Source organism: Microcebus murinus, chromosome 6 (genome assembly GCF_040939455.1).
Source record: "Microcebus murinus isolate Inina chromosome 6, M.murinus_Inina_mat1.0, whole genome shotgun sequence".
In the NCBI taxonomy this organism is placed as follows: Eukaryota; Metazoa; Chordata; class Mammalia; order Primates; family Cheirogaleidae; genus Microcebus; species Microcebus murinus.
The window spans coordinates 103,172,114-103,199,150 of record NC_134109.1 but is presented as its reverse complement, the minus strand read 5'-3'; the positions used below and the strand labels follow the sequence as shown (position 1 = coordinate 103,199,150).

The following is a 27,037-nucleotide window of genomic DNA, read 5'->3' as shown; positions in this document are numbered from 1 at the left end:
TTCCACTATATGTTTGTCTGTTTTAAGAGAACAGAATAAATTTTTATAGCAAATGATGTCTTCCAGAGTTTGGAATAATTGGCATTACAATAAAACACATGGGTTCCAGACAGTAAAACAGAAAAAAAGAAAGAAAGAAAAGAAAGAAAAGATCAAAATATTAATAATAATTTTACCACAAAAGGAAACAAGAAAAAATATTTCTGTAAACACTTATAAAAAATAACATCCATAATGAAAACAATTTTCTCTCTGAGTAGTAAGAGTAGGTCATCTTATTTAGCATGGAAGTAATCATCTTCTGAGTCCTAAGGAAGTAGAGTTCAACTTCTCAACTTAAACCTTTCCATTAAAGATAGCTCAACACTAAAAACTGGTTCCACACAAAATGAATAATCACAAAACACACAAGGGAAGGCAATCCAACATGCTCAGAGTGTCAAGTAGAAAAAAAAGTAAAACAAATGCTTATTTTGTGGTTTGCTAAAATTGTAAATTTTGTTAGAGATGCAAAAAGAAAATATTATTCTTCCAACTTTGTCAAAATAGACTACAAAATCCTTTAGAAGCATATAAGCATCAGCGAACAAGGGAGCTAGAAACCTGTCCATTGAAAATCCAGAGGATATTATTGGTATTCAGTACACTAGGTTTCACAACGATGACTTGACAAAGCCTTGACACTAAAAGTACTTATATCTGCTGTCAATCACTCACTCCTTGACAAGTCAAGTGCACATCCTTTCAGGGACAACTTCAATCAACATTAGCACTCAAAATACAGTACAAAGTGTCATTGCTTCAGAAATGAGAGGAAAAATAAAATGTGTTACATGGCAGGGAATTGCAGAATGTGGATAAAAATTATTGAGCAAGTTGGAAGGCCGAAATCAGATAGCTTACATGAATTTCTTTGGGGAAAAATGCTCTTGTGCCATATATCCTATAAGAGAAAATTTTAATAACCCATCATAAAGGCTGACAAGGTCTATACTGTAATGAACCTTAGATTTACAAACTTGCCTTGCATACCAGATTATTACAACCAGGAAACTAAAGTTAATTTGGGAAGGGGGAGAAAATACCTAGATGTGATTCTTTTTTTCTTTTCTTTTCTTCTTTTAGAGACAAGGACTTGCTCTGTCACCAGGCTGGAGAAAAGTGGTGTGGTCATAGCTCACTGCATCCTCAAACTCAAGGGATCAGTCTAGTATCAGTCTTTCAAGTAGCTGGGACTACATGCATGCAACACTATGCCAGCTAATTTTTTAAAACTTTTGGTAGAAATGGGATCTACTACATTGCCCAGGCTGGTCTTGAACTCCTAGCCTCAAGGAATCCTCCCATCTCGGCCTCCTAAAGCTCTGGGATTACAGGCATGAGCCTCCATGCCTGGTGTAGATGTGGTTCTAAGACATGAAAAGAATCTGAAGCAATTGTATGTGTTGCTCCATTATACTCTCATTCATATGTCTTTTTCTTTTTAACCATTTCTTTTTAACTTTCACTCCTCCCTCTACTTTTCCCTCATTCTCTTAGGAAAGCAGAGTGAAAGAGCAAGGGGTCTTTCTGTGTTCAAATTAGTATTAATTAGATGATAACTCTGGGCAGGTTATTTAGCTTTTCTAAACCCTATCTTGCATATGTATAAAATATGTTCAATGATCTAAACTTTACAAGACTGCTGTAAAGGCTAAAGGCATAGTATTTGTACAGAAAGCATGTAACAGTGACTGGCACAGGAAGTATTCCATATACATCTACCTTTCCCCCCTCTCCTTCTGATTCTGTTACTTTTGACTTGGCAATAGCACCCATGTGCTTTCTTGGATGCCATCTTCAGTACGCTATAAGAGAGATAACCATGGATACTTAGAAGCCAATCGGTCTGTGCGAACACTTATTTTACAAATCATGACCTGTAACCCAACAATTTGCTAGTCTTATTTTGACTGGTATAGTCTTCCCAGTGTCAGGCATTAGCCATGTGCCAATCTGGTATTTGTCAGCTGCAAAGGATAAATGTGTAGCCTACTCAGATTAAACACAAAAAATATACTTTGGAGGCATTATACAAACTTAAGCTCCAGTAGAATTTATAAAAAGTGGCAGATAAGAGCAAAATTATCAAAAGTATTTCTTCTATTGCAACCATAATTAGTTTTCGTTACTATGACCTGATAAGCCATAAAAGCTGGAGAAATTAGACACATTTTATAAAATAAAAACCACCCTAATTTAAAAAACTGTAAGGGCAAATGTAGACAATGCTTTGGATTAGCATTTATTTCAATGCCTTTTACTAAAATAATTTGTGTCATATTTTCAATCATCCAATAGGCAAGCCCTGTACTTGATGCTAAATTTTATTTTTTCCTGCTGACTCCATTCACTTCACAGTCTTCCCACTCCAGTAGAATTGAAAAGACCAGTGGCCTTGTGTGGATGCCCTACACAAGAGGGAAGATTTATGAAGTACAAGAAGAATGTGCTTCCCTACTGAAGAAGGCAGATTTCTATTTTTTTCCATGTTCAACAGATAACTGAAATACAGAACATGTATACTTTTCTTTTTCAGTTGGTATCCTTGCCTTTTCTTTGCCCTTTATGTACATGTTATTAAACTTTTAGAGCCAAGAACTGCCAAAAGCCACAGAGCAGTCACTCCCCCTGAGATCAGAAAAGGAAATGAAACATTTTTATTTTCATCTAAAATGGTGATTTAAGTACTCAAATTTCATACCAAACTAATCTACCTACACATGTAGATTAGAAGCTACTTAGCAGCAATAGCATCAGAAAAGGAAGTTCTCATCACCCTGGGCAGTTCACACTAATAATTAGAAAGAAAAAAGGAAAGCTGTGAATTACGATGAACTAAGACTAAATAAGTGTCCATGTGGGATTAAAGGATTTGAGTTGTCAGTTTGATGTATAATGAATGTGAAAATCAGCCATTTAATTAAATGGTACATGGTATGATCACTTTGTTCTGCATTAAACCACTGAAGTTATCAGAATGCCTTTAGTTTAGCAATTGTTTACTATTACACTACCCCATGACTTCTCTCAGACACTGTTGAGCCTACATTATTCCAAATTTGAAATCTAGAATTTACAAAGTAATGTTAGTTTAGTTGATATATTTTATCAGTTTATTAGTGAATAAAGGAAATACAGGAATATAGAAAAACTGTTATTAATCACAAAGAGAATAAATTCCCAGATGTAGTTGACAAAAACTTTAAAGTGAAGAACATAAAAAATCTACAAAATCCTTTAAGAACAAAGTAGCATTGTCTCATAGACTATTTTAATAATTTAGACTTTTCAGGTGTTTTCTATCATATGCTTATAACTACTTGGAAACTTTACAGTTCAACAAGAGCCTTGAGGTCCTTGCAAATATATGAAACTAGAACAGGTCAAATGTCATCTGACTATGTTGTTACAGTGGGTTGGGCTATGAAAAGAAAAAAGGACAAAAATGATAAAAGCAGAAGAAAGTTAAGAAGATCTTGGCAGCCATTTGGAATTGAAGAAAAGGGGAAAAAATACTGGGGATATAAGAATAGGCTTGATTAGAATGATTAAATCACCCAAATTTCCTAACGCTAAAAGCCATATACTTACTGCTACTGCAATTCTTCCAAGGACATGTTCTGGAATTTTCCTATATACATCCAAAGATCCCCCTGTAGAGACAAATATATTGTGTTATTACAAGTGAAACTACCAAAAGAGGGCACGGGTCTCCTCCTCTGTGCATTCATTGTGAGAATCTGTTTTTTCTCTTCTTACATTATGCACTGGATTTTTAAAATAAAACTGGTTTTTGGTAAAATTTTATGACATAATTATACTTCCAGATAAGATGTAACTAGATACTTCCATTTTATTACTAAGTATATATAGTTATATACATGAAAGAGGTGAAGGAAATTAGTCAAGGAAAGGCTAAGAATCTGTACTTTATGTAAACTTAAATACATATACAAAATTATAAAGATCAATATGACAATCACATTCAGGTGTCTGCCTTGTTTACCACTTTTCTCAAATGCAAACCAGGATACTATCTTAGAATTTTCCTATTAACCAAACAAAAGCTGGTGGATATAATGTTCAAAATACACATAAAAACTAATAGTAAAAGTAGCAATATTAACACTTATCTAAATGAATGTTAGTCTTTAAATTAGGTACCAAGACAAGCAACAATCTATTTGCAAAGATACTATATTCGTTCAAAAAATTTTTTGGAAATTCCCTTTGATTCCACTTTGAAAATCACTTTGTGAGGTAAAAAAGAAAAATCAATCTTTTTACATCACAACTTCTTTTTCATTAAAATGGTATTCACTAACATCCTTCACCTTTGCCAAATTCAGTTTTTAATGATTTTTGGCAGTTTCCAAAAACGAAAACACTAAACTGTAAGCATAGTAAAGGCAAGAGCCATGTTTTCTGTTTGTTTTTCATTTTCATCAATCTATGAATTGGCACAACTAACAGATAGTAAATATTTAATAAATATCTGTCAGATGAATAAATGAATATGTGAAAATTACCATAAATTTCAATAGATAGATACATTTGCTCTGAAGCAGTTTCAAAAGAAGGGATCCCCAAAGCCTTCACAGCAACAGCATCACTGAAATAACCTACTTTGAAGGAACCAATATTCATTGGAAGTAGAAATTTGGGTATGCTTGTAAAATTTTTAATATCTGACAAATGGTGTAAGAATTTCAGGAGTATATACAAAAAAAACCACCACTTCAGTCATTAATGATATGATTATGTGAAAACTATTAATATTTTAACAATATGTCATAACCTTTATGAATCAAATTGAGGTGTAGTTTTTCAGTTCTAAAACTTATCCAGAATATTTGAGAAATATTTTTTCTGTCAGAGGCTAAAAATTCATATTTACCACTTTACTACTATGTGATTTGTAAGTATGCCTCATAAGGTACCATAATAACATAGAGCATGTCATTCTTTTGAAATGCAGTCAAGTCCATTTTGCAAATGTGAATATTTTTATATGTCAAGTTCTCCCAAAGCTGAACATCAGAGAAAAAAAATTAAATTATTTTTCCCTGTTAAAAATATCATCTACATGAAGCTACATTCTGTTCAGAGCAGATAGAGGAAAAGAATCAGTCTTAGGTAACTTTTGCTTGTAGTTTCCAGATTCTGATGAGAAGATGGGAAACCACAGTGTGACTAAACTTTATGCTTTGCTTCTGGGTGCTACTGGAAAGATAATTTTTTTAAAAAAAGAGACACTCTTCTGCAATGAACTGAACCATCCTTATCTACTAAAATAGCATTTTTATTATGGATGCAATAAAAGTGAAAATACAGCAGAAAAACATTTTATGTTCTCATTGATCTTTAAGATGAATTGCCAGGATGAACAGTTTCAAGAAGATCAAGCTTTACATGTTGGTCTTTGGAAGACTGACAAATGCAGCTTATTGGACCAACCCCTTATGAAGTGAATGGCTTGATGAGTTCTCTTTCTGAAATTCAGTAACTCTTATCAGGCTAAAAATGGCAGGAGGGGTTGGTTTCTAATTTTTACTCAGCTTTACAATCAATTCTATCCTACAGGTCTATGCAAAAAAAGCAATTCTTAGACTTATCAAATCATCAAACATTTAGTGCAGGAAGGGACATTAATGATCAAACCAATGACCTTATTTGATAGATGGGGAACCAGAGCTCAGAGAAGATCTGAACCTTTGAAATTCCAGAGCTGTAAAGATCTAAAAGGTTTCCTCATAACATCACATGGCTTGAGAATCACATGTAAACTTTTTGTAGTTTAAAAAATCTTACTGCAAGGTATACTATGATACACTGACAGAGAAAGTTTAATATTAGTTGAACTGTTGGTATTCAAGGCATTTAGAAAGTCATTCACCTGTGGCTCAGTTAGTTTGAACTTTTTGCTTATGACTCACTGGTTAGTTCTCTGTGACCTTACTTTCCTGTGTTTCCTGGTCACACACCATCCTTGACCAGTCACTTCACTGCATGTCTCTATCCACCATGGCAACCAAGAGGAACAGTGCTAACAGATAGCAAAAACCCATGTCCACTGCTAAATAACTACATGTTTCTGTTGATAAATTAGAGCCATCATCTTCATGTAAGTGAGTCAAAAGGACTCAAGGGTAAAGTCTGTGCTTAGTCTAACACAGGGTCTAAAATACAAAGTAGAATCTTGCACATAGGGCAAATACGAGTATGTGGGAAATGAATGAGAATATATTAGTCCCAAAATTTTCCTTAAAATGGCTATGATGATTATTAATTTTAACAAACTCAATCAACAGGAAAGTGGAGTTGCAGCAGACAAAATAGACTTTTAGACAAATATTGTTACCAGAGACAAAGACACAGATATTCTGATGATAAAAAGAATCAATCCACCATGAAGATGTATGTAACAATTGTAAACATATATGCACCTAACAACAGAGTTCTAAAATATAAGAAGCACAAACTAAAAGAATTAAAGGGAGAAAGGGACAGCTCAAAAAAATTAGTTGGAAACTTCAATACCCTACTTTCAAGAATGGATAAAAACAAACTACACAGAAGATTAGAAAATAAAGTATTTGAGCAGCATTATAAACCAGCCAGACCTAACAGACATCTAAAGAACCCTCCACCCAACAACAGCACAATACATACTTCTCAAGCATATATGGAACGTTCTCCAGGGGAGATCACATGTTAGGCCTTATATAAAGCAAGTCACAATACATTTAAAAAGACGCAAATCATGCAAATTATGTTCTCCAATCACAATGGAATATTAGAAATTAAGAACAGAAGGAAATCTGAAAAATTCACAAATATGTAGAAATTAACAAACCACTAAATAAAAATGGGTCAAAAAGAAATCACAAGGGATTTCCTTTGTGGGAAAATAGAAAATACTTTCAGATAAGCTGGGAACCGTGGCTTGTGCCTGTAATGCCAGCTACTTAGAAGGCTGAGGCAAGATAATCCCTTGGGCCAGAAGTTCAAGACCAGTCTAAGCAATATAGCAAGGCCTCATCTCTAAATAATAAAAAAATTAGTCAGGCGTGGTGACATACACCAGTAGTCCTAGTTACTTGGAAGGCTAAAGTGGGTGGATCACTTGAGCCCAGGAGTGAAAGGCTGCAATGAACTATGATAATGCCACTGTTCTCCAGCCTGGGTGACAGAACAAGAGCCTGTCTCTAAGAAAATAAAAAATAAGTTAAAAAAACAAAAGGAAAATACTTTGAAATGAATGAAAATAAAAACAACATACCAAAACTTCTAGGACTCAGCTAGAGCAGTGCTTAGAGGGAAATTTATAGCAGTAAATGCCTACATAAAAAGAAAGATCTGAAATCAATATCCTAAGTTTCTACCTTAAACAAACACAAAATGAACAAACTAAACCCAAAACAAGCAGAATAAAGGAAAAAATAAAATTAGAGCAGAAATAAACAAAATAGAAAATAAAAAAATAACAGAGAAAACAATTAAAGCAAAAGTTTGTCCTTTAAAAATAATTAAAGAAACTGACAAACTTTTAGCTACACTGACCAAGAAAACAAGAGAGAAAACTCAAGTTACTAAAATCTGAAATGATGGAGGTATCATCACTACCAACTTCACAGAAACAGAAAGGATTATAAAGGATTACTAAGAATAATTGTATACCAACAAATTAGGTAACCTAGATGAAACACATAAACTCCTAGAAAAACACAAACTGCCAAGCTGACTCAAAAAAATTTAAAAATTTGACTAAGGCTGTAACTAGTAAAGAAATTGAATTGGTAATAAAAAAGCTAATCAAATTTTATTCAGCTTCAAAAAGGAGAGAAATTCTGACATTGCTACAACAGGGATGAACCCTGATGACACTATGCAAAATGAAATAAGCCTGTCACAATAAGACAAATAATATATGATTCCAATTTCATGTGGTACCTACAGTAGTTAAATTCATAGAGACAGAAAGTAGAATGTTGGTTGCCAGGGGCGGGAGGAGAGGTCAATGAGGAGTTATCATTTACTAGGTATAGAATTTCAGTTTTGCAAGATGAAAAGAGTTCTGAAGATAAATGGTGGTAATGGCTGCCCAACAATGTTCATATACTTAGTGCTGCTGAACTATACACTTAAATATGATTAATATGGTAAAATTTTTGTTACATGTACAATTTTTCAAAAAAACATCAATCAGAAAAAACTTCCAAGACCAGTTGGCTTCACTAGTGAATTCTATCAGTGTTTAAACAAGAATTAACAACAGGTATTTGAAAAATCCTCAGCGTCACTAATCATCAGGGAACTGCAAATCAAACCCACAATGAGATATCATCTTAATCCAATTAAAATGGCTTTTATCAAAAAGACAAAAATAATGAATGATGTAAGGATGCACAGAAAGGGGAATGCCCGTACACTGTTGGTAGGAATGTGAATTAGCACAGCAACTATGGAAAGTAGCATGGAAGTTCCTCAAAAAACTAAAACTAAAAATAAATTAAAACTAAAAATAGAATTACCATATGATCCAGCAATCCCACTGCTGGGTATACATCTAAAAGAAAGGAACTTGGTAAATCGAAGAGCTATCTGCACTCCCTCTCGTGTTTATTGCAGCACTATTTACAACAGTCAAGGTGTGGAATCAAACTAAGTGTCCATCAGTGGATGCATGCATCAAGAAAATGTGGTTATATACACAACAGAATATTATTCAGCCATAAAAAAGAATGAAATACTGTCATTTGCAACAACATGGATAGAACTGGAAGACATTATGTTAAGTGAAATAAGTAAGGTTCAGAGAGACAAATATCACATGTTCTAACTCATGTATGTGGGAGCTAAAAAATTGATCTTATCGAGACAGAGAACTGAATGATTATCAGAGCCTAGGAAAGGTAGTGGACAAGGGGAAAAAGATGCTTTGGTTAATGGGTACAAAAATATAGTTAGATAGAAGGAATAAGATCTAGTGTTCAGTACTGTAATAGAGTGACTATAGTTAACAAAATTTATTGTATATCTTTAAATAACTAGAGGAATGGGATTGGAATGTTCCAACACAAAGAAATATATGTTTGAAGTGATGAATATCTCAATTACCCAGATTTGATTACTATACATTGTACGCTTATATTAAAATATCACATGTGCCCCATAAATAAGTACTACTATTATTTATCCATAAAAAGTTTTTAAAAAAAGTTAACATTCAATCTTTTACAGATTCTTCAAAAAAAAACAGGAAAGAAGGCAACACTTCCAAACTTATTCTATAAGGACAGAAATATCCTGATACCAAATCAGGCAATGACATTACAAGAAAAAAAAACTAAATACCAATATCCCTCATGAATATGGATGCAAAAATCCTTAAGAAAATACTAACAAACTGAATCCAGAATACAGAAAAAGGATTATACAACCTGACCATGTGGAATAATTCCAGGATTGCAAGATTGGTTCACTATACAAAAATCAATTAATACAATATTCCATATTAATAGACCAAAAACACATGATAATTTCAACAAAGACAGAAAAGGTATTTAACAAAATGTAATGCCCTTTCATGACTAAAATACTGAAAAAACTAGATATAGAAGGGAATTTCTTCAACCTGATAAAGGGCAACTACCCTAACTAAGCCCATAGCTAACATCACACTTAATGGCAAAAAAATGAAAACTTCCCCTCTAAGATTGGGAGCAAGAGAATGATGTGTACACGTCTATTCAACATTATACTGAAGGTTCTAGACAGAGTAATTAAGCAATAAAAAGAAATAAAAGGCATCCAGATTGGAAAGGAAGAAGTAAAACTGCATTTATTTGCAGATGACACGATCTTATATACAGAAAAGGAATCCATAAAAACTAAGGAATCCATAAAAACTATTACAGGTAATAAAGGAATTCAGCAAAGCTGCAGGATACAAGATCGATATAGTTTTATACACTGGCAGTGAACAATCTAAAAATGAAAAAATACTTAGGAATACGTTTAACAAATAATCGTAAAATTTGTCCATTAAAAATTATAAAACATTGAAAAAAATTAAAGAAGACCTAAGTAAGTTGAAAGATACCTGTGTTCATGAAACAGAAGACTTAATACTGTTATGACAGCAATATTCCCCAAATTGATCTATAAATACAATGCAATCCCTATCAAAATCTGAGTTGAATTTTTTTGGAGTGAAACTCCATTTGAATCTTAGAATCCAAGCTGATTCTAAAATTCAAATGGAAATGCAAGGAACTCAGAATAGCCAAAACAATCTTGAAAAAGAACAAAGTTGGAGCACTCACATTTCTCAATTTCAAAACATCATAAAACCGCAATAATCTAGAGTAATCAAGTACAAGTAATCAAATATAGGCTGGTACTGGTATAAAGACAGATCAAGGGGTGAAGGGGGCATGGGCAATATATGTAACCTTAACACTTGTACCCCCATAATACGCTAAAATAAAAAAAAATAAAAATAAAGAGATCAATGGAATAGAGTTAAAAGTACAGAAATATATTTTATGGTCAATTAATTTTCAACAAGGATAACAAGAAAATTCAGAGAGGAAAGAATAATCTTTGTAACAAATGGTGTTAGGATATATTGATATCTACATTCAAAAAGAATGAATATGGACCCATATCTCACACCATAACAAAAATTCAAGAATTGACCAAAGACTTAAATATAGAGCTAAAACTATAAAGATCTTAGAAGAAAATAGGCATACATTTTTGTGATTTTAGATTAGACAAGTTTCTTTTATATGACATCTAAAGTACAAGTAACCAAAGACAAAAAGCAGATAAATGGAATTTCATCAAATTTAAAAACTTTTGTTTTGTAAAGAACACTATCAAAAAAGAAAAAAGATAAGCCGAGTATGATGGTGTGCACCTGTAGTTCCAGCTACTGAGGAGGCTGAGGCAAGAGGACCACTTCAGGCCAGGAGTTAAAGATCAGCCTGGGCAGCATAGTGAGACCTTGTCTTAAAAAAACAAGTAGTGGGGAGGGGAGTGCAAAAAAATAAAAAAAGTAAAAGTGAAGACAACCCATAGAATGGGAGAAAATATTAAATATTTGCAAATCCTATATCTGGTAAGAGCTAGTACTAGAATACATAAAGAACTCTTACAATTCAAAAATAAAAATACCAGTAACCCATCTAAACATAGACAAAGAATCTGAGTATACATTTCTCAAAAGAAGATATATAAATAACCAATAAGCACATGAAAAGATGTTCAACATCTTGAGTCATTAGGGAAATCTACATCAAAACTAAAGTGAGATATTTCACATCCATCAGGCTACAATAAAAAAAGATACATAATACCAAGTGTTTGCACAGATATGGAGAAACTGGAACCCACATACATTAATGATGTGAATGCAAAATGGTGTAAAATGGAATGGAACACTTTGGCAGTTCCTTAAAAAGTTAAACATATAGTTACCATATGACCTAGAAATTCTACTCCTAGGTACACACACAAGAGAATTAAAAACATATATCCACACAAAAACTTGTATACAAAAGTACAGAGTCACACTATTCATAATTATGCAAAAAATAGAAATATCCCAAATGCCCATCAACTAATGAATGAACAAAATGTGGTATAGCCAAACAATGGAATATTATTCAGTGATAAAAAGGAATGAAGTTCTCATACAAGCTACAACACGGATGAACCTTAAAAATATTATGATATATAAAAGAAGCCAGACACAAAGGCCTTTTAATGTAGGATTCCATTTATATGAAATGTCCAGAATGGGTAAATCCATGGAGACAGAAGGTAGATCAGTGGTTGTCAGGGATTAGAGGAAAGGAGGAGTAGGGAATGAGTGCTAATGGGTGGACGGTTTCTTTCTAATGGGTGGTAATAAATGTTTTAGAATTAGATATTGGTGATGGTTGCATAACCTTGTGAATATATTAAAAACCACTGAATTATAAGCTTTAAAAGGGTGATTTTTATGAATTATATTTCAATAAAAATGTTTTAATATAACTGAAAATTGAAGACTTCAAAGAAAAAATGATGAAAGCTATAACATAATAACCTGTATTGGCTCTATTAAGACACTTACTCTAGTCAGTCTCTGCAATTGTCATATTATCCATATGCTTGTAAGAGTTTTAATTCTTGACATCTATAATAACTAACAATACATTATCCATCGTATTATAGTATCGAGGTATCAATATTGGCTCATTAAAAAGTCTTGCTGGACAATTGCTTTAGTAGTATACTGAGAATCCCCACAAGGAACTAAGTATATTTTTCAAAATTGCATTTTAATGGACTAGACACTGAAAAACTGAATATACAAAATTTAAAGACTACTTATGGCTGGGCACGGTGGCTCATTCTTGTAATCCTAGCACTCTGAGAGGCCGAGGCTGGAGGATCGTTTGAGCTCAGGAGTTTGAGACCAGTCTGAGCAAGAGCGAGACCCCATCTCTACTAAAAATAGAAATAAATTACTTGGACAGCTAAAGATATACAGAAAAAATTAGCTGGGCATGGTGGCACATGCCTGTACTCCCAGCTACTCAGGAGGCTGAGGCAAGAGGATTGCTTGAGCCCAGGAGTTTGAGGTTGCTGTGAGTCAGGCTGACTCCACGGCACTCTAGCCCGGGCAACAAAGTGAGACTCTGTCTCAAAAGAAAGCAAAGAAAACTGCTTATATTTAAAATGGGTACAATAATGATGACATCATTGCAGTGATAAGGTACCCAGAAATCTGTATTTTGCCATAATATTCAGATCAAGAAAGAAGAGCTACCAAAATAGAAACAAATAAAAAACACAAAATGACAGAAAGGGCTAAAGTCCAAAGAAAACTAAACACATCTTGGCTAAACAGCTGTGTTGAAAAACAATTTCTTGTCTTGCAATTAAGAACCGATTTCTTTCTGAAAGACACAGGACATTGGGTTAATAGATTTCTTTAAAAGAAAATCTGTTTTGGCTATTGGAACATTAAAAGAACAGAACATCTGTTTTACAAGTAAAGACAGATTGCATAGAAGAATCAAATATCAAACCACCGATTAGACTAGCATTTAATCTGTTCTATTTAAATTTTCAATAAAGTAAATGAAGTTATATTCTTAAAATTATAGCTCAGCTATAAATATTTAACACCAGGAACTCCTAAAATAAGATAATTTTAGAGTATAAAGGAAGCAATTATTAGCATATTTTAATTATTTTTAATTCTATTTGACATCTATATCGAAACCAGGTTTTAAAGCACTCTATATTTTTTTAAAAAATCATTTAAAAATATTGTAAAGGGAAAACTCACCATCCATGAATTCTGTACATATTGAAATTCTGTTTTCTACAAAAAATGCCCCATAAAATCCTATGATATATGATGAATCACACTGTAACAAAAATAAGACAAAAGTAGTTATAAACCTGCAAGCCAATACCATAGGAATGCTTTACAGGTAAAAATGACCAAGAAAAAAATTACCTTATAAAGAATTTCCAATTCAGACATAATTTGCTTCTGAAGTTCCAGTGTAATATCTAGTAGTATGACCTAAATATACAAAAATATTAACATTCACACATTTGTTCACCTTCAAATTTGTTTTATTGTTTAATTTTTCATATACTTTAAAAATTTTATTTATTTTGTTTTCTTATTCTTTTGCCTCAATTTCCTAGTAATGAGATGTTCACGTTCAAATTAAATATAGCTATAATAACTATGAAATATAAGAACTAAAATATATGGTGGTTCCTTTATTCATCTTCCCTTCCCCCTCCCCACTGCTATAACCCCCAGTAATATAAACAGTATCCACATCTGTCTAACCTTTTGTATTGGGGGAAGGGGTACAGGAGTGATTGATGGGACCAAAGAAAAAGCCAGGTCTCAAAGGTCAGCATTAATGGCTTTAAAAGTCAGTTAAGTTATAACACTCTTAATTTATGCACTCTATTTTGGCCACATTGGTTATTTTCAAAAGAGTAAGATAGAAATGACCCTCAAACCATTAAAAAAGAACTGTCTCATGATTCAGACACTAGGTGATAAAAAGAGAGGATGATGAGTAAAAATGACATTTAAAATGGTGTTTTTAGTTACAAGAGTAATAAGGAGTTTTAAAAATATATCATTTTTTAGTTTTCTTCCAATTTCTTTGCTAATACTATTACAGAATGTTGTTGCTTGATGGAACCTCATTTTATCTTAACTCTCTTTCAGTGAAGAGGAAACCAAGGTTTCCTTTCAGGGAGCCACGGGGCCTGGCACTGGTAGGACCCCGTCTGACTCTGTGTTTTCCAGTACTTCCTAATGCTTTACGGTTTTCCTTAAAATATCAACCACTGAGTCAGATTTGCAATGCAGAAATGTAAAATATTTAGACATTTACTCAGAATAAATTTGAGTTTATTTCAAACATTTATTTTTAAAGAAGACCATACCATTCAAATTTCACTAAGCACTTTAGTGAAACCAATTCAAAAGTAATTGTTTTTTACTTTAAAAAGACAGTGATGAGAATAAAACAGAAGTCAATTTTTAAGATTTGAGGCAGAGCTTCTGACTCCAGACATTTCTAGATAAAAACTTAACATTCAGGATTACCATGATAGTATAGTTAGGTACCATTTGACATTGAATTACCTTTTGTATTAAAAGTGAAGAATAAACACTTAAGTGGACATATAGGAATAACATTTATCGGTATCGGGTGTCAGGGAGGGTTGGATGGGGGGAGGGGAGCATAGGCAATATACGTAACCTTAACATTTGTACCCCCATAATATGCTGAAATTAAAAAAAAAGAAAAGAAAAGGTATTAAAGGAATCTTTCTATCAAAAATTATCCCCTTTCCCTTGTACCTGAAAAATCCAATACATTGACTTTCATAAAATAAATAAATAAATAAAACTGAAGAATATATATAAATATAATCATACAGGAGAAAAAACAAATTTTGAATTGCAAACTGCTGATAAAGAAAGAAAAAGACAATTTTAAAGTATACATTTTATAGCGGTGACATCGATTTAGGGGAGGGGAAGGTGAGAAAAAGGGTATAGCCAGTTTCTAGCAATAGTTTGCTTTAGGGTTATTTATAAAAGCTCTCACTAAACTAGACTGTAAGTGTAATACAAAACTGCCAAGAAACATTTAAACACTTCTCCTGATCAATAGTCATTTGCCAACAATATTCACTTACATTTTTGTTCTTGTATAAAACTTAGCAACAAAATTCATTCATTTGGGGTTGATTCAACATTATGCTATAAAATATTACAGCTATTCATACCACTATGTCAAGTACAGGGAATCTTTCACCCTAAAAAACTCTGCTAAAAGGAATGAAGTTATTATTGATCATAAAGCAGTGGCTCTCAACCCTGGCCTTGTGTTATAATACTTGGGGCACTTTTAAAAAATCCATATGTACAAGTCTTACCCCAGAACAATAGAATCACAATCTCTGGGGTTGAGCTCACATCTTCATATTTTTAAAAAGTTCCCCAGCTGATTTCTAACCCACAGTAAGGTTGTGAACCATTTATTTAAGGCTTCAAAAATGCCATTTATTCAGTGCTAAGATATATGACCACTAAAATACATTTCATCTCCAGGCCAACAACCTAATTGTTGACATGATTCCACAAAACTAACACCTTGGAATTAACCACAAACTACTGGTTGTAAACATATCATTCCCTTGATCAAGAACCTTAATTGGGGAACTTCCCATGGCCTAGAATAGAGTTAAAACTCTAGCATGACATTCAAAGAATTCTTCCACAATCTAGCTCAGCGTGTCAAAGTAGTACCAAGTAAGTGATGTGTGATTTAATTAAAGTGCTCCTTACAACCACAATCCTCTATATAAGAAGCTGTTTCTAGACAGAAGAAATGGATTGCTTGACTTTTACCACTGAACTTAAAACCGAAGACAAAAACACCAAAATAAATAAAAATGCCAGGCTGACCTAAAATGTAGCATTGAATACAGTATTTGTGGAGCTAATCCACTGCACTCTAATTAGTAATCACTGTTACTATTTGCTATAGTCTACAATAGTGGAGATTCCATAATGATGGAAAAGTGAATAAAGCAATTTCTAGGAACTTGGAAGGGAAAGTAAAATCCACCTTAAAATAACTCTAGTCAAATGCTCTCTATTTTCTGGGAGACTTGGCACTCTGGGTGGAAGGTTAATTCTCCTTCCCCTGGGCCTTATTGTGAGTGAGCTTTAAAATTGCTAAAAATAAACAAGTCCAATTCCATACTTGAAGGCAATAGCGAAAAGCACAGCAAATACTAATTTTCTTTTGAAGTACAAGGAAAGTGTGGACTCCCTGAGTCTTCGTTACTTTTTTCTCCTTGGCGCTAAAGGTTTCAAACTGGAGGGAATTTGAATATGAAGCATTTCATGGAGAAAGGGTTAAATAAGAAACCGAAATACCTGAGTGCATTTCCACTGCTCTCCACTACACCTCCAGGACAAATAAGGATGAGTTGTCAAGTTAAATATAAGCAGTCAAGTGACTGAATTATAATTTACTCTGTGCTCAATTTAAATTAGTGTGAGGCTATTAAAATATACAGTATAAATACGGCAATTCATCACAAGCTGTCATGGATGACTTCATTTATTTGCTGGAGTGGCACACGCTCCACTAAAGGGAAGGAGAGCAAAATCACAGGTCAAATTAAGCCGCTATTCTGTTTTAATTCACTTATTTAATCTGTGGCGACATAATTGTCTTCTACAGTATGTACAACTCAGAAAGGAAATTTGGGAGGATTACAGTCAGTATACAAATGATTAATCAAATGGTCCATTTAAATGCTAGTTTAAAAGCAGCAGAAACCCAAAGCAGTCAAAGAATGATAATCAGCACATGCTCTATACAATGCTAAGAAATTTCCTATTAAATGGATTTTTCCCAATTAGAAAACAAACAATACTGGGAAATCTATTAAATCCTCCAAGCTTTACTACTTGAAAGATTTTATAGAATACATTAATGGTACAGAAAGCTTTTGTTTGCAAGATGGCTAACAGTATTTTTATTTGTTTGTTTTCTGCTCTACTTATTTGCAATTGTCTTGCCTACCTACACCAAACAAACAAACAAAAAGCTAGGTAGAAACATGTTTCATGAGTTACATATAGTCATTATCAAATAGTTATCTTTAAAATGTGATTAGCACCATTTTCAAAATGTTCTCTTTGAGGCAGATATTTTTTAAATTCAATGGCATAGAATAAAAATTCAAGGTAATTTTATTCTTCCCCAAATTCAACTTCTTTTAAAAATATCTAACATGATATCCTCCTACTTCTGAAGTCTGAAAAAGGAAACATAACAATATGCTGTTTGTCTAATAAATAAGAACATTTAGAAGCATGACAAATTAGAAATATTTTGAGTAAGAAGAGAAAAGTAACAGATTTTCAAGGACTCTCATCTAATTGTTCCTACAGACATTCAAAGTGTGGGTCCAACTAACCACTTGACTTGGGAAATTAAATTTCCCTCATCATTCTATGTAGGTGTCAGAGCGCTGCAGGTGATTCTGTTTAGGCAAGGACTGTGATTTGCTGCTCTTCGCAATCCCTCTGTGAGACCAGGCAGCCCCATTTCACAGCTGAGGTCACTGAGAGGTTCAAGTGACATGCTTGAAGTCACACAAAAGTCAGGAGAGGGTCAGGAAAAGATCAAAAATGCACTTCTAACTCTTAACCTTCCATTTCACCCTTTAATATAAAAAAAGCTATGAAATATTCTAGGTGAGAGCAATGGCCCATACAAAGAACACTATAGGATATTTTGTATGTGAGCTGAACCTGCTTTCAAGATGTTACTTCAAAAGATGAATGAATGAACTAAAGGACAAACAAAAGAACAAAAATTTATTCATTCAGTCATTCAACAAATTATGTGTTGAATTCTTACTCATGTGTAGTTCTCTACACTAGATCCTATATGCAAGATTCTGCAGCAATCAGTGAGGCAAGAAGATAAATCAGATCAGTTTCCCACAAGAGATTTCAATAAGGGAAATGTACATGTATACTAATAGCAAAATACAAGACAGTATGTGATAACACCCTTAAGAGACACATACAGAGAATTCCAGAAAGGTTCAAAGAAGAAAATGAGTGAGTGTGAGATATACCATATGTGACAGGGTTTATCCAGAAAAGTTCAATGGAGGAACAGGCTTTTGAACTGATCCTTGAAGGGTGTTAAAGACTTTGATAGGTGGAGATACGGGTGAAAGCATCCTAATTAGATAGGAACACATGAATCAAAGTTGTTGAAGTGAGAAAGTACTGGGTACAGATAAGGCAACGAGTTCAACTTAAAAGCAGCACAGGATTCAGACATGTAAAATAATGCTATAAAAGCAGACTGATGACATACTGTGGAGGATTTTGAGTTCCATCTTCTAGAGTTACAGTCCCCAACCCGTGGGCTACAAACTGATACCAGTCTGTGTCCTGTGAGAAACCAGGTTGTACAGCAAGAGGTGAGCCTGGGCAGGCAAGGGAAGGTTCCTCTGTATTTACAGCTGCTCGCCATCACTGGCATCACTGCCTGAGCTCTGCCTCCCCTCCTCACCCCAACCCACCTCCCCACCCCCCAACCCGTCTGTGGAAAAATTGTCTTCCATGAAACCAATCTCTGGTGCCGCAAAGGTTGGGGACTGCTGTTCTAGAGTTTTTAGTTTATTTGGGAAGTGACATGAAGCCTCTGAAGACTTTTGAGAGGAGAGATGTGACCAGAATTATGGTTTAGGGAAGGCAAATCTGGGAATAGTGACCAGCAATGGCATGGGGTCACGAGCACTTAGGATAAGATTGCCTGGGTCCAAATCCAGGTTCCACTATTTATTAGTTATGGGACCTTGAGCAAGTTATTTAACTTCTTTGTGCCTCAGCTTCTGCATCTGTAAAATGGGGATCAATAATAGTAACCAGAGCTTGTTGTGAGTATTAAATGAGGAAAATGTATATAAAGTGCATAGCACAGTATAAATCATCAATAAGTGGTTCTATTTACTGGCAGAATAGTTCAAAAGCTGATCAACATGTCTGATAAGAGACAAAACAAGCATTTGTATTAGAGTGGTGACAAGAAAGGAAGAAGTACTAAAATACAGAGAGAGAGGGAGAGAGGGAAGGGAAAGGGAAAAGGAAAGGGGATAAGGGGATAAGGGGATAAGGGGATAAGGGGATAAGGGGATAAGGGGATAAGGGGATAAGGGGATAAGGGGATAAGGGAAAGGAAAGGAAAGGAAAGGAAAGGAAAGGAAAGGAAAGGAAAGGAAAGGAAAGGAAAGGAAAGGAAAGGAAAGGAAAGGAAAGGAAAGGAAAGGAATCAACGGGCTTCCAGGCACTGGACATAATAGGACAGTGATTGTGAAAGATAGAAAACAAATGAGATGAGTCCCATGGCTCCCCAGCTTACTGACTGGAGAGTTTCTAGGCCCCAGTGTAAGGAGTGGAACCCAAGTAGAGCTCCACTGACTCCCTGAGGTGAGAAGAAAGAACTGGGAATCTGAGGAGGCCAAGGCAGCTAAAGGACCAGAGGGCAGAGAGCTGGAAGAGGACCTGAGAGCTCCAGAGATCTGCAGAAGGGGCTTATAGTCTTCAGCTGAGTAATAATCAACACACGGATGTTAGGAAATTACCTAAGGCCTGGAAAAACAACAACAACAACAAAATACCAGAAGGGACCAGAGTTAACAATCTCCAGACCAACACTGGGCAGGAAGAGTTTGTGTTCCCATCAGACAGGATGGAAAACCTTATAATTCCCAAGGCACCAGTAGAGTATTCAGAAGAATACTGCCTCAGTTGCATAGGGAAAATTAACTTTAGACCAGGATGGGGAACCTTTTCATGTTGGAAGGCCACATTAATTTAGCTGTAATCAAATAAGGCCTCATTCAAGAAACTTCAATCAGATATACTTAAAAATGTACATTATTTTGTAAAAATCTATTATGTATGTAGTAATTCCAAAAAATGAAAACTATTTGTTAATTTCAAAGTTAAGTAAACTTTTAATGACTTTGTTATGTCTGCTTTTTGAAAGCATTTGAATATTTGGTTGCAGCAGAGAGGTCTGCAGTTTCAGCTGATCCTTTAGATGGGTATCCGTCATTTATGACCTAAAGGATGTCTTGATTTGGGTTTGGTAGGAGAACGTAGATTTGCAGCAAAAAGTGGTTGAAAAGCATGGAAGCATTTTTCAGGCATGTTGTTAAAGGTATGGGTATTCTATTGCATTTTTCCATATTTTAATTGGGTCTTTCTTAGCATCAATGACTTTGAAATGTCATCTACTGAGAGCTAAATCATTTCCATCTGTAGTTCTTTAGGTGTTTTTGGTGATATCAACTAAGTGAGGCTGAAAAGCTAATTTGAGTGTGATGTCATGATTCTCAAAGTCACTGAACCTTTTTTTCATTGTATTCTCCAATTAAGAGGTCTATAACAGATGTATATTCTTCAAATGATTCACATAAATCACCCTACTCATCAATGACCTTTGCTAACCGGGGAAAACATTCATCCAAAATTTCCTTTTTAAGAAGAAATGTTTTGAATAAAGATAGCTTTGTTTGAAATCCTTGGGCTTTTGACCACATATCATAAACAGACTTAGTTTTACCTTGCAAAGAAATATTCAAGTCATTTTGATTTGACATGATATCATAAATGCTGCATTCCTATAGAAATTTTTCAATAATTCACATTGCTGGTTCTGTTCCTCATAAAATTTATCTGTTCTCTCAGAGATAAAATTTTGGCTAACACATGTCCCTGTGATGCCAATGGACTCTAGAATGATATGGCAAATCCACATTGAATGTGCAAATCCACACTGTATACCTCATGGTTCAACTTTAACATGTTATGAAACTGACAATGCCATGTTGCATTTGCATGAATACAGTTAACAATTCTTATAACTTGCTGTAAAGTATCACTTAAAATAGCTTTAGCATGGAGATTTTTGCTGATACAATGAAAAGAAATGAGAGCATCTGGATCTGTTAATACTTCACATGTGCGATAAACCCTTCATGTTTTCCTGTCATGGAAAGTGCACCCCCTGTACATATACTCACTAAATTTACCAAATTAAGTCCAACTTCAAGACATTTATTTTGAAAGTTGTTGAAGATATCTATTCCCTGTGTTCTGTTTGCAAGAGTTCCCAAAGCGAGTAACTCTTCATAGCAAAGAAAATCTTCTGTTATGACCCAAATGAAGTATAAAACCTGCACCAAGTCAGTAGTATCAGTTAATTCATTCAAACAGATTGAATAATATGTATTTTCCTTTTGAAGTATTGCATGAAGTTGTTCTGTTAAGTTGAAGGCTAATTCATGCTGCAGATCAGTTATGGTTCTCCTTAAAACAGGCAGTTGTTTGAAATGTTATCGGGGTCTAAGCATCCCACAACTTCAACAATGCATTCTTTCACAATTTATATATCACTGAATGGCTTCCCTTTTTTCCCCCGAGTATATAAGCTACTTTATAAGTTGCTTCAGTTGCATTATTTCCAGGTCTTATTCCTGCTTGAAAGAAGTGTCTTAAAAGACACTTTATAGAGAAGCATCTACATCATCTTTTAATTTCTGCAATATAATTTTTCATGCCTCTCTAAAATATTTGTGGTCCTTATGAGTGTTATAATACTAATGACCACTGAATTTCTTTAATGTTCATATTGCAGTATCACAAAGCAAGCCAATCATCTTATCTTTAGCAGAAACAAGATAACATTGCAATTCTCAATCCTCATTTTAAAAATCTCTTTTCTTCCTTCAGCATTCTCTTGGTCTTCTTTTGACCTGATGGGCTGTTAAGCAGACAAAATTTAAAAATACTGGCGAGCTGTGTGACTATTCACAAATTCTACTTCAAACAGAAACATAGCACTGCTGCCAAAGCTGATAACAGACTGGCATACTCAACTCCCATAAACTCTCACCAATCAGCCCCCTGCAGTAGTGGCGCCAGTCAGGAGAGGGAAGTTAGAACTAAACCATAAGCATAGCAGCCATCAACGTGGCCCTTAGGGCTTAATAACATTCTAATTGTCCTGGTCAATCTGGGAGGATTATTTTGTTGAAACTTATTTTATTCTTTGGTTTTTAAAATATGTTCATTTAAAAAATAAAATAAAAATATAAAAGACGAACAATGTATTAATAAAAATACAAGGATTTGTTCTGTAAAATTTGGATTCAGTCAAAAGGCCACACTTAATGACCTAGAAGGCCAAATGTGGCCTTAAGGCCACAGGTCCCCCGCCCCTGTTCTAGACTAACCACTGGACTGGTTCCATCTAATACCAACAAAAAAATCATAAAGTATGAAAAAGGCAAAAAATATAACCCAAAATGAGGAGAAGGAATCAGTCAAAACTGACCCAGAAATGACATATATGATAGTTAGTAAATAAGTGCATTAATTCAGTTATCATAACTACATATATACACACACACACACACACACACACATTGAAGGAGGTGGAGGACAGATTGACCATGCTAAGTATAAACATGGAAGATACAAAAAAGGCCATCTAAACTTCTAGGGATAAAAAAGGACAGTGTCTGAAATACAATGGACAGGATTAATAAATTAGAAAATGCAGAAGAAAAGATCAGTGAATTCAAAGACAGAAATAGAAACTATTCAAAATGAAACATAGGAAAAAAAACTAAAACAAACAACAAAACGAGCATCATTTTACTGTGAGACAACTTCAAATGATCTAATGCTTTTGCAGCTGAAGTTCCCAAAGATGAGAATACCTGAAAAAATAATGGCTAATTTTTCCAAATTAGATGAAAACTAAAAAACCTACAGATTCAAGAATCTCAACAAACCCCCAAAACATGAATCACGAAGGAAATTACATCAAAGCTCATCATAATTAAACTGCTTAAGACCAACGATAAAGAAAAAATTTTGAAAGCAACCCAAGAAGAAGCAAGTTCTAATGTACAGAGGAGCAAAGATTGAAAAAGACAGTAAACTTCTCTCTGGAAAGAATGCAAGGCAGAAGACAGTGAAATGCTGAAAGAAAGGAGGGGTCAACCTAGAATTCTATATTCAGCAAAAATTAAAATATCTTCCAAAATGGAAGTGAAATATACACTTTTCAGATTTACAAAAGCTGAAAGAATTCATTATCAAGAGACCTGCACTATATGAAATATAAAAAGAAAGAAGCTCTTCAGACAGAACGAAAATAATACCAGATAGAAATTCGAATTACACAACAAATGAAGAGCACTGTAATCGGTAAATACATGGATAAGTATAAAATGCAACTTTTCTTACCACTTAAATGTCTTTAAAAGATAAATAACTATCTAAAGCAAAAAATAACTATCTAAAGCAATAAATAACTATTTAAAGCAAAAATAGTAATAATGCATTTTAGGGTATATAACACATGAGGATGTAACATGTATAACACAAAGACTGAGAGGAGGGAACTGAAAATATACTATTGTTAGGTTCTTAGACTATAGATTAACTACTACAATATTATTTACATAGGGAGACTATGATAAATTAAAAATGTATAACATAAACTCTAAAGCAACCACTAAAAACAAGGGCACAGCATACAAGCAGAACAAACAGAAAATAAACAGCAAAACGCTAGATTTGAATTCAACCATATCAATAATCAGTTGAAATGTAAATGGTCTCAACACCTCAATTAAAAAGCAAAGATCATTAAATTAGATTAAAAAGCAAGACTGGCCGGGCGCGGTGGCTCACGCCTGTAATCCTAGCTCTCTGGGAGGCCGAGGCGGGTGGATTGCTCGAGGTCGGGAGTTCAAAACCAGCCTGAGCAAGAGCGAGACCCCATCTCTACTATAAATAGAAAGAAACTAATTGGCCAACTAATATATATAGAAAAAAAATTAGCCGGGCATGGTGGCTCATGCCTGTAGTCCCAGCTACTTGGGAGGCTGAGACAGAAGGATCGCTTGAGCCCAGGAGTTTGAGGTTGCTGTGAGCTAGGCTGACGCCATGGCACTCACTCTAGCCTAGGCAACAAAGCGAGACTCTGTCTCAAAAAAAAAAATAAATAAAAAGCAAGACTCAACTATATGCTGTGTACAAGAAATCTATTTCAAATACAAAATAGGTTAAAAGTGAAAGGCTGTATCATGCTAACACTAGTCAAAATAAAGCTGAAGTGTCTATATTAATATCAGACAGTATAAATCTCAGAGCAAGGAATATTACCATAGATAAAGAGGATCACTTCATAATGATAAAGGGGTCAATTCATCAAGAGGACATAACAACTCTAAACACACTTAGAGAATACATCTCCAAAAACCATGAAGTAAAAAATAATAGAAGTGTAAGCCACAATTGTTGTTGGAGATTTTAACACCTCTCTTTCAATAATTGACAGAACAAGTAGATAAAAATCAGTAAAGATACAGAAGATCTGAAGAATACTATAAGCAATCTTGATCTAACTGACATTTATACAATACCCTACACAATGGACTATACAGTCTTTTCATGTGCTGAGGAAACATTTACCAAGATAGAGCATATTCTGGGCCATAAAGTAAGTGTCAATAAATTTAAAACAATTCCAATTATACAAAGTGTGTCCTCTGACCACAACAGAATTAAATTAGAAATCATTAACACAAAGATATCTCAAAAATCCCCAAATATTTGGAAACGAAATGACACACTTCTAAAAATTAATGAAAAATTCTGCCTGTTTTGAAGAAATAGTACATTTCTTTTTCTTAGATTATAACTGTTATATAAGCTACACAGTTTTTGCCTAGGCTATCAAGAAGCTCAGGGCTAAACAAAAAGTTTAATCACAATAATCATACCTATTATCTTATTTATCTTAGTTTAAGCATCTAATATGTGATTTTACAGACTCTAAGGATATAAGACAATCCTTGCTTTAAAGCCCAGTTTAATGTCACCTAATAATCAGTATATTTGTAAACCCCAACTATTTTCATTTGCCAAAGTCTCTACTTTAATAGCTATTTTATAAATATGTCCTTTCTTTAAAATTGCCTTTAACCCTTTCCAGAAATAGTTGTTAGCCCCTTGCTATACCCAACTAGGTACTCAAGCATAAGAATTTAATATTAGCCTATATTAAACATAATTCAAAATATATGAAATTATGAAAAATTAATAATTATAGTTGCAAGGCCAAATAATGATGGCTTTTTTTTTTTTCTATATATATATTAGTTGGCCAATTAGTTTCTTTCTATTTATAGTAGAGACGGGGTTCTCGCTCTTGCTCAGGCTGGTTTCGAACTCCTGACCTTGAGCAATCCGCCCGCCTCAGCCTCCCAGAGAGCTAGGATTACAGGCGTGAGCCACCGCGCCCGGCCTAATGATGGCTTTTTGGATGATCTATATCAGCATGCTCCTCTCTTAGAATAAATAACCAAGAGTTGACTGTCTTTAAATAAATATATCATCAGCAACAATCTAAAATTTTTCACATCAAAGGAACAAACAAGTAACTCAATATATAGGAAAATAGTGCTCAAGTTGGTGGAGGTATTCTCTTACTGAAAAGGGAAGTCAGGAGGTATAGAAAAGACAACAATATGCTCAGATGGTACAAAAGGCCTGCACTTGGTGAGCACCAAGATGATAAAACAGAGCTACATTCAGTAAGCACCAAGGTGGTACAATAGAGCTGCACTCTGTGAATGCTAAGGTTGAATGTAAGGTTGTTAACAGAACTGCACTTTGTATGCTCAGAGAAAGATTGGGATGGAGTCTTGCCTCTACAGTGCCTACCTTACAAACTCTCTGGACCTCAGTTTCCTTCTCTGTAAAATGTGGGGGCTACAACAGATGATCTCTAAGGTCTCTTCCAGTTCTACAATTCTAAAGAACTAGTTTGGTCAGAGTGTCAAAGAAAACATCCCAAAAGGAGCTCTGTTGTACCTCCTCATCACAAGCTATTTAAATTATAAAAACTAGACTTGATAATGCCACATAACACATTCTAGGTGCTGTATTAGGTGTGATATGGAAGAACTCTGGATTGTACTAGCAACCAGAAGATCTGAGCCTTAGTTTTTCTCTAACCTTACTAAAAGTGTAAACAATTGTAATTTCATTGTTGTTATTCTTCATTTCCTAGATCAGAAAAAGGATGCTATGGAAAATCATGCTATCAGAAAATGCTATCAGAAAATATATGCTATGGAAAAAGAATAAATTCATCACTGTGAATAGCTAAGAAGGTATCTTGGAGATGAGCCTTCTGCTGGAGATGAAAAGATAGATGGAAATCAGAGAGATAAGCAGTAGCAGTACAAAGGCTGCATGGTGTAATAGAGGACATGAGCTTTGGAGTTACACGCACTTCATTTGAAATCCTGGCTCTGCCTTTTCCAACAGTGTGAATTTGGACAATACAGCTTTCTGAGTCTCAGTTTCTTCAAATTTAAAATAGATATGCTTACTTTGTAGTTTTAAGGATTAAAGACAACAGTTATATAACACTTGGCATAATACCTGGCATATAGTAGTCACTCAAAAAATAAAAGCTTTCATTACTAAAGTCCCAGAGACTGAAGATGAAGGGTATAGCAGACTGGCAAAGCAGAGGGCATGTCTGTAATGGCAGGTGGGAGCCAAAATGTGGAGGGACCGACCAATTTGTGGGGAGGGTAAGGAGCAAAGCAGGCATGACCAGTTTGTTAGCTAAGCCTAGTGTTTCTGTGGGGTTAGGAATGGAGGTAGTGAAGGGTCCAGTCAGAGGTGCAATCCAAGATAAAGTGCATGAGGGAAATCTGAGATTAAAGATGAAGGGAAGATCAAGCACCAGCAGCCAGTGGCAGAGATTAAATATGAAGTGGCATGGCAGGACTGAGATCTTAC

The 27,037-nt window shown here is 34.4% G+C and overlaps 1 protein-coding gene across 6 annotated transcripts in view; it reads right to left on the bottom strand.

Annotated features, from left to right (window-relative positions):
- Positions 1-27,037, bottom strand: part of MAP2K5 (mitogen-activated protein kinase kinase 5) — a 254,317-nt gene that overhangs the window by 144,666 nt on the left and 82,614 nt on the right. For all 6 annotated transcript variants that reach the window (XM_076004507.1, XM_076004508.1, XM_076004506.1 and 3 more), the window contains 3 exons: positions 13,568-13,636; positions 13,394-13,475; positions 3,634-3,695 (listed from right to left, as the gene is read on the bottom strand). In XM_076004507.1, coding sequence (XP_075860622.1) covers positions 3,634-3,695; positions 13,394-13,475; positions 13,568-13,636 — 213 coding nt within the window. The remainder of the gene's footprint in view (positions 1-3,633; positions 3,696-13,393; positions 13,476-13,567; positions 13,637-27,037) is intronic.